At 42.3% G+C, this 11,860-nt stretch overlaps 1 protein-coding gene across 1 annotated transcript; it reads right to left on the reverse strand.

The window, feature by feature from the left end:
• Window positions 1-3,318: 3,318 nt before the first annotated feature.
• Window positions 3,319-6,763, reverse strand: LOC126048499 (fatty acid-binding protein, adipocyte). The gene is made up of 4 exons (XM_049823641.1): window positions 6,640-6,763; window positions 5,206-5,378; window positions 4,876-4,977; window positions 3,319-3,551 (listed from the first exon to the last, which is right to left on the reverse strand). The coding sequence occupies exons 1-4, from the start codon at window positions 6,710-6,712 to the stop codon at window positions 3,501-3,503; spliced, it is 399 nt and encodes a 132-aa protein (XP_049679598.1). The 5' UTR covers window positions 6,713-6,763; the 3' UTR covers window positions 3,319-3,500.
• Window positions 6,764-11,860: the final 5,097 nt, after the last annotated feature.

Genomic DNA, 11,860 nt, shown 5'->3' on the forward strand with positions numbered 1-11,860 from the left:
CTTTGGGAAATAAAAGATGATTGGGACGTTGTAAAATCAGGCCCAAAGAAATTGAAGAAGAGCAAATTAGTCAGAATAGGACAGCTATACTGCAGTACCAGTAACCTTAAGAACAAAAGTGACAGAGAATTATTTATACAGACAAAACCCCAGTCTTAAGCAGTCTCAAACAATGTTGACATTGCTAGCATCTATCTCTTTGTCACTAAGAAAAATCAGCACTTTCATTTAAAGGACTTACAGTCTAGAAAGAAGAAGAGCAGGGAATTATATCTCAGTAGAAATAATATCTGTGGAAACCAATCTTTTCTTCAAGTTTAAAGGAAAAAAATTGTCAAGAATTGTGACTACATGTGATAAGAGGGAGCTTTGATTCCCCTTTTTTGCTTATGGTTGGGGTAAAACCATAAAAAGGATAAAAAACCATAAAAAAAAGGATTTGAAATCAATGCACTTGGAGATTGTGAAGCAGCACTAGAGATAAAGGTAAAAACTGGTAAAAATAGCGAAAAATGTAAAGAAACTGTTTAAAGAAATATGGAAAATAAATTTATGGCAATTTCTTTAAAGGAAATATGATATGGGCAAATTCAGTGCCAAAAAAAGTCTAAATTAAATTCCTAGGAGAGTGATGAAGAAAACAGAGATAAAAGCAGAGAACAGAGGCCAAATGAGTGCCTCGCTGTGAGGACACCAAGGATGTTTTAACAGTGATGCTATGGAGCCGAGGGATCGACTCCGAACATGAGGCCACTCCGCCTCTTCCCAGTTGCTACACTGGAGGGTGCAAACAGCCTTTCGTCTCCTTAGCTGGGGCATCCCATGCGACCAGAGCAAGATTGCCGGGGCCGAGGGAACGGGTGGCAGCTCAGGGCAGACTGCAGAGCTGGGCGCTCTCCGGGCTTGACTGGCCAGGATGCAAAAGCACTCCAAGTTCCTTCCAGGGGAAACAAAGAGTTAAAAGAAAACCAGAAAAATAACAGGTCAAAGCTCAGAAAAAGCCTTGCTTCATCTTTCTCCTGAGCTGCTAAAAACCTGTGGGTGTGAGTCCCCTTTCCCTCTTGTCATCCAAGAAACCTGTAAAGGAGTAGTGAGCGAATATGCTGACAACGGGCAAAGATCTCCACTCAGCATTCGTGGTGCCTGCTGCGATAAACGTGTTGCCCACGGGGTTTGTAGGGGTTTGGTGACATCCTCCTGTTTCAGAGAGGAATGCTATGGGGTGGTTTCTGATTGTTGGAGAACAGTTCAGCATTACAGAAAAGAGAGGGGCCCTGTGCTGCCCTACAGGCAAGGACAAGACACTGATCTGCTTTGACCCCTTAGAAATGTGTGCTGTCACCTCCATCCAGGTCTGAGAGCACACACCTTTTTTGCCAGAGAGGAATTATCTCCATTTATTCAAGAAGTCACAAGGCTTCTGCCTTTTTTTAGAGAATAAATTTTGGCCTTCCTCAGAGAATACATTTCAGACATGTTCATATTCCAAGAAAAGCATCACTAATATTTCATTATAGTGCTGGCCCTGTTAAAGTTTATAGACAGAATGTCACTTTACTGAAATTTCCGAAAGTTGAAGTTTTAAGTGGATTGATTCATTCACAAAGTCTGAATTCATTCACCGGGTGCTAGAATAAATGGTGGTGCTTTCAGAGGAGATTACCTGCCTCTGAAAAACCAGGCTGTGAATGTTACAATTGTAACTGCAGGCTTTATTAAGAATATAAGAAGTCTGGAAAATAAAGGCTGCTGTATGTGTATTGGAATATTGGAAATTTGACCTCTGAAATATAGTATTTCCATATCTGTGGACAATGGGATACATTTAACTATGGGCTGATTTTTAAAGTCTATATATAGCTTATTTAAGTCAATGTTGCTACTTCTTATGATCATCTCTCCCATGTAGGTTTTCTGTTACTAAACTGTAGTTTTATCCTGGCTTCTGCAAATAATTTTGGTTCTTTTTAACTGCTAAGTAGGTTTAATATTGTATATATGGGGTACTTTGAAGCATACTTTCTTCCCCTATGCAACTGCTGTTCTTTAGGCTGATGAGATTTCACAACCAATGAAACCAAGGTAAAAAGAGGAGAGCTGTTTTTCCATGGTTTTTTTTAAGATTTTCTGCAGAATTTACTGATAGTCTTTTGGATCTGCTCTTAAATGACCCCTTAGCTCATCCAGAGTGTAGAAGTCCTCTTTATTTTCCCCTCTCCAGTTGTATTAATAGTGCAGAAACTTGGGAACAGTCTGAGTCATGCAGAGGAAAGTTCAAGTGTATGAGGTCTCTGCTGCTGGCAGTAGGGACTCAGCACCATTGTCTCTGACAGCTGACCTCAGGAATGTCAGGAATATGTGGAATTTGGTTCACAGATCTTAATTGCAAAGCTTGAGATATGCTCCTTTCACCGTTTTGTGGTTACTGCACACATTTTCAGACTCTTCTTGTCCAGGTTTTCCCTGGACTTCTAATTTTTTTTGTCCTCAGTTTGAGTCCTCCCAGATGTAGCAATCAGGCCTTTCATGCACGCAAAGTTTTGAAATAGGAAGCCAGGCTTAAGGACAGTAGAAGGTAGTTCAAGAATAAGAAGTGTTGAAAACCATAGTGTTCAAAGGGCTTTGCATCTAGAGAGGCTCGCATTTCCAAGACCGATCTAACCTAATGAGCTAGCAGAAAATGCATATAGGAAATAAAGTTTGTACCACTAGCAAACTTTTACAGGCTTTTAGTAAGCCTGAGAGTACTTTTTAAGCTATGATTCTTAATTCAAGTCTTTTTGTCTAATCTAGGACAAAAAGAGATGTTAAAGGACATTAACAAAATAATCTGAGAACTGCAGCAGATGCAATTTCACACTTCAGGTGGAAGAGGACAAGATCAAGCCACTTCAGATGATCCCCAGGTTTAAAATTGTCGGCATTTGTGCAAGGAGGAGATGCCTGGTTCCCTGCTTACTTTGGAATCCAGTGCTGGGCATCCGCAGTAATTGCCCTCCTCCCTGCCCCAGGAAAAACACCCTTTGCTCATAGCCAAGAAAAGCAGCCCTGCTATTCCCCTTGCTGTGCACAGACTCCTTGCAGTGGGTAGCCCACATGCAGTGCTCACCAGAGGATGTTTTTGTGTCCAGGTCTACATCTATCACTGTCACACAACAAGTGTCACTCACTGGATCATCTCTGATCCTCTTTCCACAGCGAGATGGGTCAGTTACCAAGCGTGGTACTAGTTCTTACACGATACTTTCCCACACAGCACCCCTTCCCATGTTGCACCCCCCAAAACCTCTTTCTGACAAACTCCAGCACAAGCACAGGTTGTAGAAAGCTGAACTTTTTATTGAATAGCCACAACAAATTAGACTAGCTGTGTGTAACTGTTTCGGGATGTATCTGTAAAAAGTACAGTTCTCTTTAAAACAGATTTGTGGAGTTTTTCTCCTTTGGTTAAGTTGTTTTTCTCTAGCTTTAAGCATTAGTCCTGTGTGAAGATGGCTTCTTCATGCTTTTTCATAAACTCTTTTGCAGGTAACATTATTCATGGTGCATTCCTGGAAAGGAAGGCAAATTTAATCAGCTTTTAACTCTCACTAAATGTTTGTTAGTCAGAAGGTAGAGAATTACTTATCTGTTGGGAGTTAGTATAAGAAAATATTTGCTTTTCTGCTCCTCTAAAACCAATTGCCAAAACAGTGAAACTCAAGTTCGAGAGCTTCAGAAACAGAAGTCTGAAATACAAGCACAGGACTGAAAGAACATTAAAGGACTGCTTCAGCCACACCCAGGAGATTTCTAATCTCCTCTTAAAAAGCTCTAAAGAAGGGTCCTAGGACTTCTATCGAGGGTGATTGGACTCTGGAGCTGGGCATTAGCCTTTTTTCCTTTCACCTTTTGCAGCTGTGGCTTGTCTTCTTCACACACATGTGCACAACACATACCCACACATACCCACACACAGAGTCCTACACAGCTTTCAGACTTGCAGCTGCTGGTGTCAGCCTCTGCATGTTAGGCTCTGTCCTCATCTATTTTTCTGTTAGACCAACTCTGTTTTGTTCAATTTTTCTTAATGAAGTTGTTTTTTAAAACTATTTCTATTTATTCTCCTCTGGTCTTTATCCAAAGAAGTTTAAATATTAAAGTTATGGACATACTATTTTTCTCTAGGGTAGGGCAGAACACTTCAGGAATTTCATGTATGTGTATTGTTTTGTAGCATGCAGGAATCTCAGCTGCCTTTTATGAACACAGTTTTAGTCCCCTCCCAGATTCTTCAAAGTGTCTTTCCTAAAACTGGAGAGCAGTGCTGGGAAGCCCCATACTGCAGGTGGGCCTCACTGGCACCAAGTCAAGCACAATACACTCTGACCAGATAACACCAACCAACAGAGGTTGGATACAGGTTTCTTTTTTTTTGCTATAACATCATATTATAGACACAGTTGCGGGTGATCCATAGCACGGTTCCCACAGATGGCTGTTGAGTCTCTACTGGAGATGAACAGGAGCATTATGCATCAGCGCAGAGCAGACGCACTTAACATGGGCTTTGCTAATGCTTCCTCTATACTGTTCAGGACTTAAAGATTCTGATATGTAAAAATTTCCCTCACAGGGATGTTGTTTTTTTCTCCCTACTCTTTCCTAACCATGTCTTGCTATGAAAGGAGAACAGGCACCTCCATACCATTCCATAAGTCTAACGGCATTTCAGTTTTAATATATACTCCAGACTCATTCGGAGAGACTTCTCACAAAGTGCACAGAGCCCTTTCAGATGCCTTCACTCGCTGTGTTTGAATCCAATGTAATACACCTGCCAAACATGAATTCTGTACAAGGAATTCAGTGATTAAGTAGCAAAACTGAACTCACCACCACCAGGTTCCCATCCACCACTTTTCTCTTTATGATAGTCTCTTTTCCGTCCCACTTCTGCACCTGGTTCAGTATGCCATTGTCTAGGGTTATGACGTTCTACCAAAGAAAAAAAAAAAAAGCAAAGTGTGGCTGTTTCATCAGGGTGCTCTGGGCTGAAGAGAAGACTGTCTCCATGTCCAAACAGCACTGACACACAAAGCCTCCGTAGCACTCTTACCTTTGAAGGCAGCATTTCTACACTGGATGTTAAAATCACAACTCCGTCCTCCTGCTCCCACATCACTTTTGAGACATGTATTTGTAAAGTGGTGGGTTTGGACTCACCTTTGTTTTTCTGTCATCTGCTGTGGTCTCATCAAACTCTTCACCCAGCTTGAAAGAGATCTCTGTATTTTTGAAGGTACTTTCTGTTTTGATGGTTATCACATCACCATTGATGCTAATAGTTACATTGGGCTTGGCCACACCAGCCATTTTCCTGGTAGCAAACCCCACACCTGTAAATAAGACAGGGCACTATGAAATTTTTATCTTTAGTCAATGTTTTTCTCTTATTTGTTGAGGAAAAAAAAAAAAAGACTTCAGTGCTGATTTCCCTATTACTTTCTGAATTTTTTATTCATTCTATGTTGCAGAGGTTCTTTTTAACATCTCACTAGCTTGGTATGGTTATAGACCAAGCTGGGTGGGATGACAAAAGGGAATTCTCTGCTCTGACATTGCCAGAATAGTAAAAGCAATATTTTGAAGACTGAGACAAGATTTTAGCAGTAGATATTTGCACATACACTTGTTTGAAATAGCTGCAGTGGTTTGTACACTAACTTGTATGCTAACTGTATCTAAAAGTAAATAAACAGAAATACATGACAGTTTCTAAGCCACAAAATCAAACAAACAAACAAGAAAAAAAAAAAAGAAAGCACTTTTTATATTTATCAGTGGCTAGGGTGAATAAAAGGAAATGATTAAGAAATAGCTGGCAATGATCATGTCCTGAGTAAAATCTGGGGTAAAGAGTAAGAGCGCAAGAGTCTCACTGAAAGCTGTCTGAATGCTGCATAAATCTCAGGAAGTATTTTACCCCTAATCTCCAAATAAACCCCTAGCTTTTTGGCATGTACTGATCCAATCAGTCCAAGTTACCCCATACCTCAACCCCACTAAAAGAATGTGGAATCCTTTTAAAGCCCAATTTTAATTCTAAGCAAGAAGTCTACGCCTTTAGAGAAGAGTGTTATCCCTCAAATCTTTTGCAAGTATCTGCATGAACCCATGCAATTTTCTTTGTTAATACTCACTGGAGGCAGCTACAGAGTTTCATTCACTATAATAGCCGTGACAATTAATTGGTCTCCTAGTCCAGTAGCAATAGAAAGAAGTTTAGCTGTATTGCTTTTAGACATAGAGAAGCTCGCTGCATTCTAGCATTACACTGTTTTGTATGTCCAAGGATAAAAGCTAATGCACACAAAATATTGCCGTGACATGTTTTACTTCCATTTATAACACTGCTAAGTAGGCACGCATAGACTTGGCTTACCTGAAACTATTCCTCCCAATCAAAGTTATTCTACATTATAGGAATTTTACACCACTAATTCAAACAGCCAAGTTCTCCAGTTTAAGACCATCTGATCAAAATAGTTGGACTAAAACCCCCTTGGTAAACAGCATAACCAGCAAGTAAGGAATAAAGTTCAAAGTCAGCATTCCTTCCCTGTCCCAGATACAACAACTCCAGATAACAATTCTCACCCAGCTCTTTCATATAGTCCTCAAAGTTTTCACTAGAAAGGAGCTTCCAGGTGCCCACAAACTGGTCACACATTTTGTCAGGCTAGAGAGAAGTCTTCCACAGGATCAAGCAGAAATGCAGGACGGGAGGATAGTATGAGCTCCAGGAGATCAGGAGTTATCTTTAAAAAGGAGCCTTGGCCACATGATGCTCTAGGATGACCAATGAAGAGGGAGTCCAAGTGCCCAGTGTTTTCCTTCCTCCCCTACCCCCCTCCTTTGCCAGTAGGTCATAGTGCTATTATTCATATGCCCTTACTAGCACAAAGATCACTCTCTTGTTTTTATTTAATTATTTTTGTCATTCAAGAACACTTCACCCTAAAGGCAAATAATTAAATCTTATTGTCTTTCAGAAGAAAAAGGAAAGCTCAACTCGCAGAGGATTATGTTCTCTCCCATACCATTTCAGTTGGCCTTATCAAATGGACATAGTAAAGTCCTAGACTGTAAGATCTGAAAGGCTCATTGGGATAATTTAGTTTGCTTTCTGCACCTCTGCAGTCAGAGATTTTCTCCAGAGAGGCACAGAATTACAGGAAGAGGTGGATTTGGGGCAGAAAGAGAGAGTGCTGGTGGCTGCAGAAGGGTAAGGCAATAAACCTTCTTCCTTGATTGGGATCTCCTTATCATTGCACCACCTGAATCAATTGACCAATAGGTCTGTATTCTGCTTTTAAGTGGCAGGGAACGGATATAGGGCTCTGTGAAAAGCAAAGTAACAAACCAGATGATTTGTCTCCCTTTTGCTCCTGTGCTTTCTGAAGACCTATGTCCCAATGACTAGCATTATCACTAGTTATGGCATAAAGCTAGGCTCTGGTATCGACCTACCAAAGGTCCCTGGACACTTCATTTGTTTTCTGATCATGCTGTTCAGGTAGTAATCTGCTTGAGGCAATGTGTGTCCAGGCCTGACGTAATGAGGTCCACCTTGACTGGTCCCATAAGCCCTGTCATAGCTCAGATCACAAAAACTGTATCAGAAAGCAGTTGGGCAATTTGTTAGACTTTCCTTTTGGCTGTAGCATGCTATTCCAACAGCAAAAAGCAGCTAGGAAGTGCAGACTCCAGCCCCTGCAATTCTCTTCAGGTGGATTTCCTGGAAATACTCTGCTGGTTGTTAGGCATCAAATATGTTGATCCACCTATTTCGTACTTGATGACTTTGTAAGTAACAATGTTGTACAAAAATTATTTATATGGGACTGTAAGATCACAGGGAAGTTCAGAAGGAAAGGAAGGTCAGGAAGTCTCCAGCACAGCCTCCCGTTCAGGCCGACCAGGCTGCTCAGGGCCGTGCGCTGTCAGGGCTTGGAAACCTCCACGGATGGAGCCGGCACAGCCTCCCTGGGCAACCCACACCCCTGCCCAGCCCTGTCCCCCCGGGGAAAAGGGTCTCCTTATCTCCTGTCTGAACCTCTCTTCTTTCAACTTCTGCCCATAGCTCATCTCCTCCCACCACGCACTGCTGCGAAAAGCCTGGCTCCAGCTCCTGGGTCCCTTCCCCGTAGGTGTCGGGGGCTGCTGTAAGCACTGCCAAAGCTATCTCTTTACCAAGATAAACCACCCCAGTCTCACAGCCTCTCCTCACAGGGCAAGTGCTCCAGCCCTCTGAGCATCCTAGGGGGCCCTCTGCTGAACTCACTCCAAAACTGGATGCAGTACTCTGGATACAGCCTAACAAGTGCTGAGGAAAGGGGAATAATCACATCCGCCAACCTACTGGCCGTGTTCCTGTTCATACAGCCCAGGATGTTTTTGGCCTTTCTGCTGCCCGGTCTCACCTCACTGCCCACCAGGACACTGACAGCCTTTTCTGCAGAGCTTCTCCCTAGCCAGTCTGTCCCCAGCCTGCGCTGCTGTGAGGGCTGATTATGTTTGTATATGTATAATTGGTTACCCTCTTGTGCCTTTGAGACTTCAGATTGTCGGAATTTATCCCTCCCCCACCCCCCACCCCCAATAGCTAGTCTTAGGCTTGGTCTATTCTTTTTTGAGTTTTTGCATATTTACTGACTTTGTGCTAATTTCAAAATAAATAAAATAATATTCTAATTATTGAAGTCGCTGATGCCTTTCCTGACTGGTTTTCTCTGAGTAACACATGCTCAGGTCCTCTTTAAAAGGAACCTCTGAGGACCCCTCAAGTTTTTGTCATAATGTTGGTGGTTTTTACTTAGGATTATTGGCTTGAGAAACACTGCACCATATACAAGCAGTTTGTAGGAACCTGAAAACTCAAATCCAGTAATTACATGCTGAGTACTTGAAAGTATCAGGTAAGGGTTGCTGTAGCACCCTGGATAGAAAGGATGTGATCTGGTGAACTCATTCCCTACGCTTAACTTTTCTTGCCTTTTGGGAACTGGTCTGTGTGTGGCTTACTACAATTAGCGTTCATTTCTTTGGAGGGGAAACAGGACTTTTATATTCAAAACTATAGCCTGAGAGAGGCGATTGGCCTTCCTTTGGTGTTAACAGCTGCCTGCAACGCTTGTGCTGCTGGAAGAGCTTTTTGGGAGAGAGGTGAAACACCTGTTCCATGCAAATCAGTTTGGAGCAGACAAGCACACCCTCCCTAGGCAGACAATGACTTGCACCTATTTAAAGTGAATCTGAGCCATTTGTAGATGCCTTGCAAACATGATGACTCAAAAATGCAAGAAGAAAGCCAGCTTGTGGGTTGACTGGCTTGTTTACTTCAAAGCAAGCAGCTATCTGGGAGCAGGCTCATGGCTCTTCCTTGGGAAGTATCCTCCGGATGGTCTCCTTTCCCTCGGGACAGACTTCCAGGGACAAGAGATAAGCTTGTGGCATTGACATCATCTAATACAAATCCTGCCTGCTCTCTGGGGCAAAAGCCTTAAGTCATACAGCCCTGCTGATAAAGACTGAGGTGCTTAATGGTCGTGAAGAAATCAGTCAAGCTTCTGAGCCTGGAAGCTTGGGCAAACCTGGGATTCGTGTCACTTGCAGAACTGTCTTGTCAGCAAGTATAGAAACCTCCTTGAAAATAAGGTAGAATTTTAAAGAAACCACGGGTAAGAGGTAAACCAAAGATGCAAAGCTGGTGAGGGTCCAGCACAGTGAGGAAATGTTGGCAAAGTAAATTAGTCACAGAGGGAAACCCTGTCTCTTAATCCTGATATGAACTAATGTAGCTGAAGTCTGTAAACAATGATGATACACATCTGCAGTGTGGTTTTGGGGTGCTGTGACCTTCAAGGATGGTTCCTGCTGCAGGAGGTGCAGAAATGGAATAGCAAAGCAGCAGCTGTGCAGGGGAGATCGGTGGATGGGAAGGTGGTGATGCTGGGTTAACTTGTGCTCTGGGATTCAGACCAGCGGTGGACATCTACTTGAGATAAACAGCTTTTTACAAAAATGACAACAATAGTAACCTCCCTTTGACTCTTTTGGGCGTGCAGGAGGAATAATGCTGCTTCCACTAGAGTATGTGAGAAAGAAGATGCTTATTCCTGTAGTTGAGATCTGTTACTGAGGACAGCTTTTAACTGAGGTCTGTGCCAAAGCTTTCCTGGTACTTTTGTCAAAGTAAAAATACAGCTTACCCTCAAATGTGAGAACATGAATTACCAAATCACAGTTATGACTATTAGCAACACTCTGGTTAAATAAAGGCGTCTTTCTCCAGTTCCTCTTTGTCCCAGAAGGGCAACAGTGTACAATTCCTTCAACTGCTATAGTTATTGAACTGGTGACTACCAAAGAGCAGCAGTGTATTTGGCTTACACAGTTGTCTCCATAGTTCTACTACTCTTTGAATCAGAAACTGGGATGAAAAGGTAAAAAGACATTTGTGCTCAATTCCACACCTAATGCCATAGCAGACTATTAGCCTGTTGACAATGACTTCTGATGAAAACTTTCTTAAAAGGAATGTGGCTTCTTTGTGGGGTTATTAGTGGCACAGATGGCAATGTCCATAGTAAGAAAAAAATACATATTCTTGGTAAAGTTATTAAAAATAGGGATTTTCCCTTAAGCAGGAAAGGAACCATGGTTTTGCTGCAATCTTCCTGTTTAGGCACAGTAATATCCATTGAGAAGATGGGCTATAGCATCTCTCATGCCAGGAAGGAGGGACGATGTCACTCTCATTGGTACTGCTGCAACTTAGACTGAGCAAAAAGTTTTCTTAATACTTGTCTGGCTGGATACTGGAGTGGCAATCTGTTCTAAGGCCCCAGGGTAACTTCAAGAAGGGTGAGCTAATACTGGAGAGCAGACAGGAACAGGTAAAAGGATGCCCATCTCTGCCCACCAGCTTGCTACTTTCACTTCTGATTAGTGTTTGAGACAGGTGAATTGCCTTAAACTTCTGCTTAGCCAGGAAAAGGTATAACTAAAGGTTCAGTACTCATGACATAAGGCACCGACTTTACAAAATACTAGCTTCAGCTGGTTTGAAAGTTCAAGAGGCCAATTGGTTTTCAGTGGGTTTTTTTCTCTCTTCTGTGGGAGGAGGTGAGCAGGAGACATGAGCAGGTCCTTTTTCCTATGCTCAGCAGAACAGTCCCCAGCAGCAAACTGACACTCCCCTACTCATGGCTGTGGCTTCAAGCCTTGCTCAGGATTAAGGGTACTGTTGCAAATGGTCACTTTGTTGAAGGAGTCAAATTTTGGCAGCAGCAACAAATCTGTAGCTTCCTTGAGTGGCTAGCAGCACCACTCTATCCAGTTACATTGCTGGGCTATGATATCTGGAGACCTCAGGCTGGTGGGCCTCAGCACTTGATTTTTACTTTTAGTGATTCTGGGTTCTTGTATTTCCTCCTGGACTTTAGCCCAATCTGTGAGTACTCCACACACTTAAATAGATTTCCAGTATCTGAAAGCAGGACTGTGAAAACTGAAACATCTAAAGGGTGTTTCTGAAACACTAAGCTAAGTTTGTGGTAATGCTAAGAGCAGAAATGAAATCCCTTAATTCCAAGGCATAGTAAGATCAAGCCCAAACCAAAACCTGGTGGTTGACACCATTAACATGCAGTTAAAATACACATGATTACATTTTCTGAACTTGCTTTAAAGATGAAGAAAAAAAGCAGAAATGGCTGGAGGGAAAGTCAAGACTCTGGACCCTTGCCTTCGCTGGATTCTCATAAGAGTAGTGTTGATAGCTGAGATTCTGGCTTTTCTCAGCAAGTGGCATGGC

This window comes from Accipiter gentilis, chromosome 2 (genome assembly GCF_929443795.1).
Source record: "Accipiter gentilis chromosome 2, bAccGen1.1, whole genome shotgun sequence".
In the NCBI taxonomy this organism is placed as follows: domain Eukaryota; kingdom Metazoa; phylum Chordata; class Aves; order Accipitriformes; family Accipitridae; genus Astur; species Astur gentilis.

What these genes read in the sequence shown, in the direction of transcription:
- LOC126048499 (XM_049823641.1), bottom strand. Translation starts at nt 6,712, where the DNA reads ATGTGTGACCAGTTTGTGGGCACCTGGAAGCTCCTTTCTAGTGAAAAC. An exon ending in CAGATGACAGAAAAACAAAG is followed by an intron (nt 4,978 to 5,205) that starts GTGAGTCCAAAC and finishes TTTCTTTGGTAG; the next exon opens with AACGTCATAACCCTAGACAA. An exon ending in TGGATGGGAACCTGGTGGTG is followed by an intron (nt 3,552 to 4,875) that starts GTGAGTTCAGTT and finishes CTTCCTTTCCAG; the next exon opens with GAATGCACCATGAATAATGT.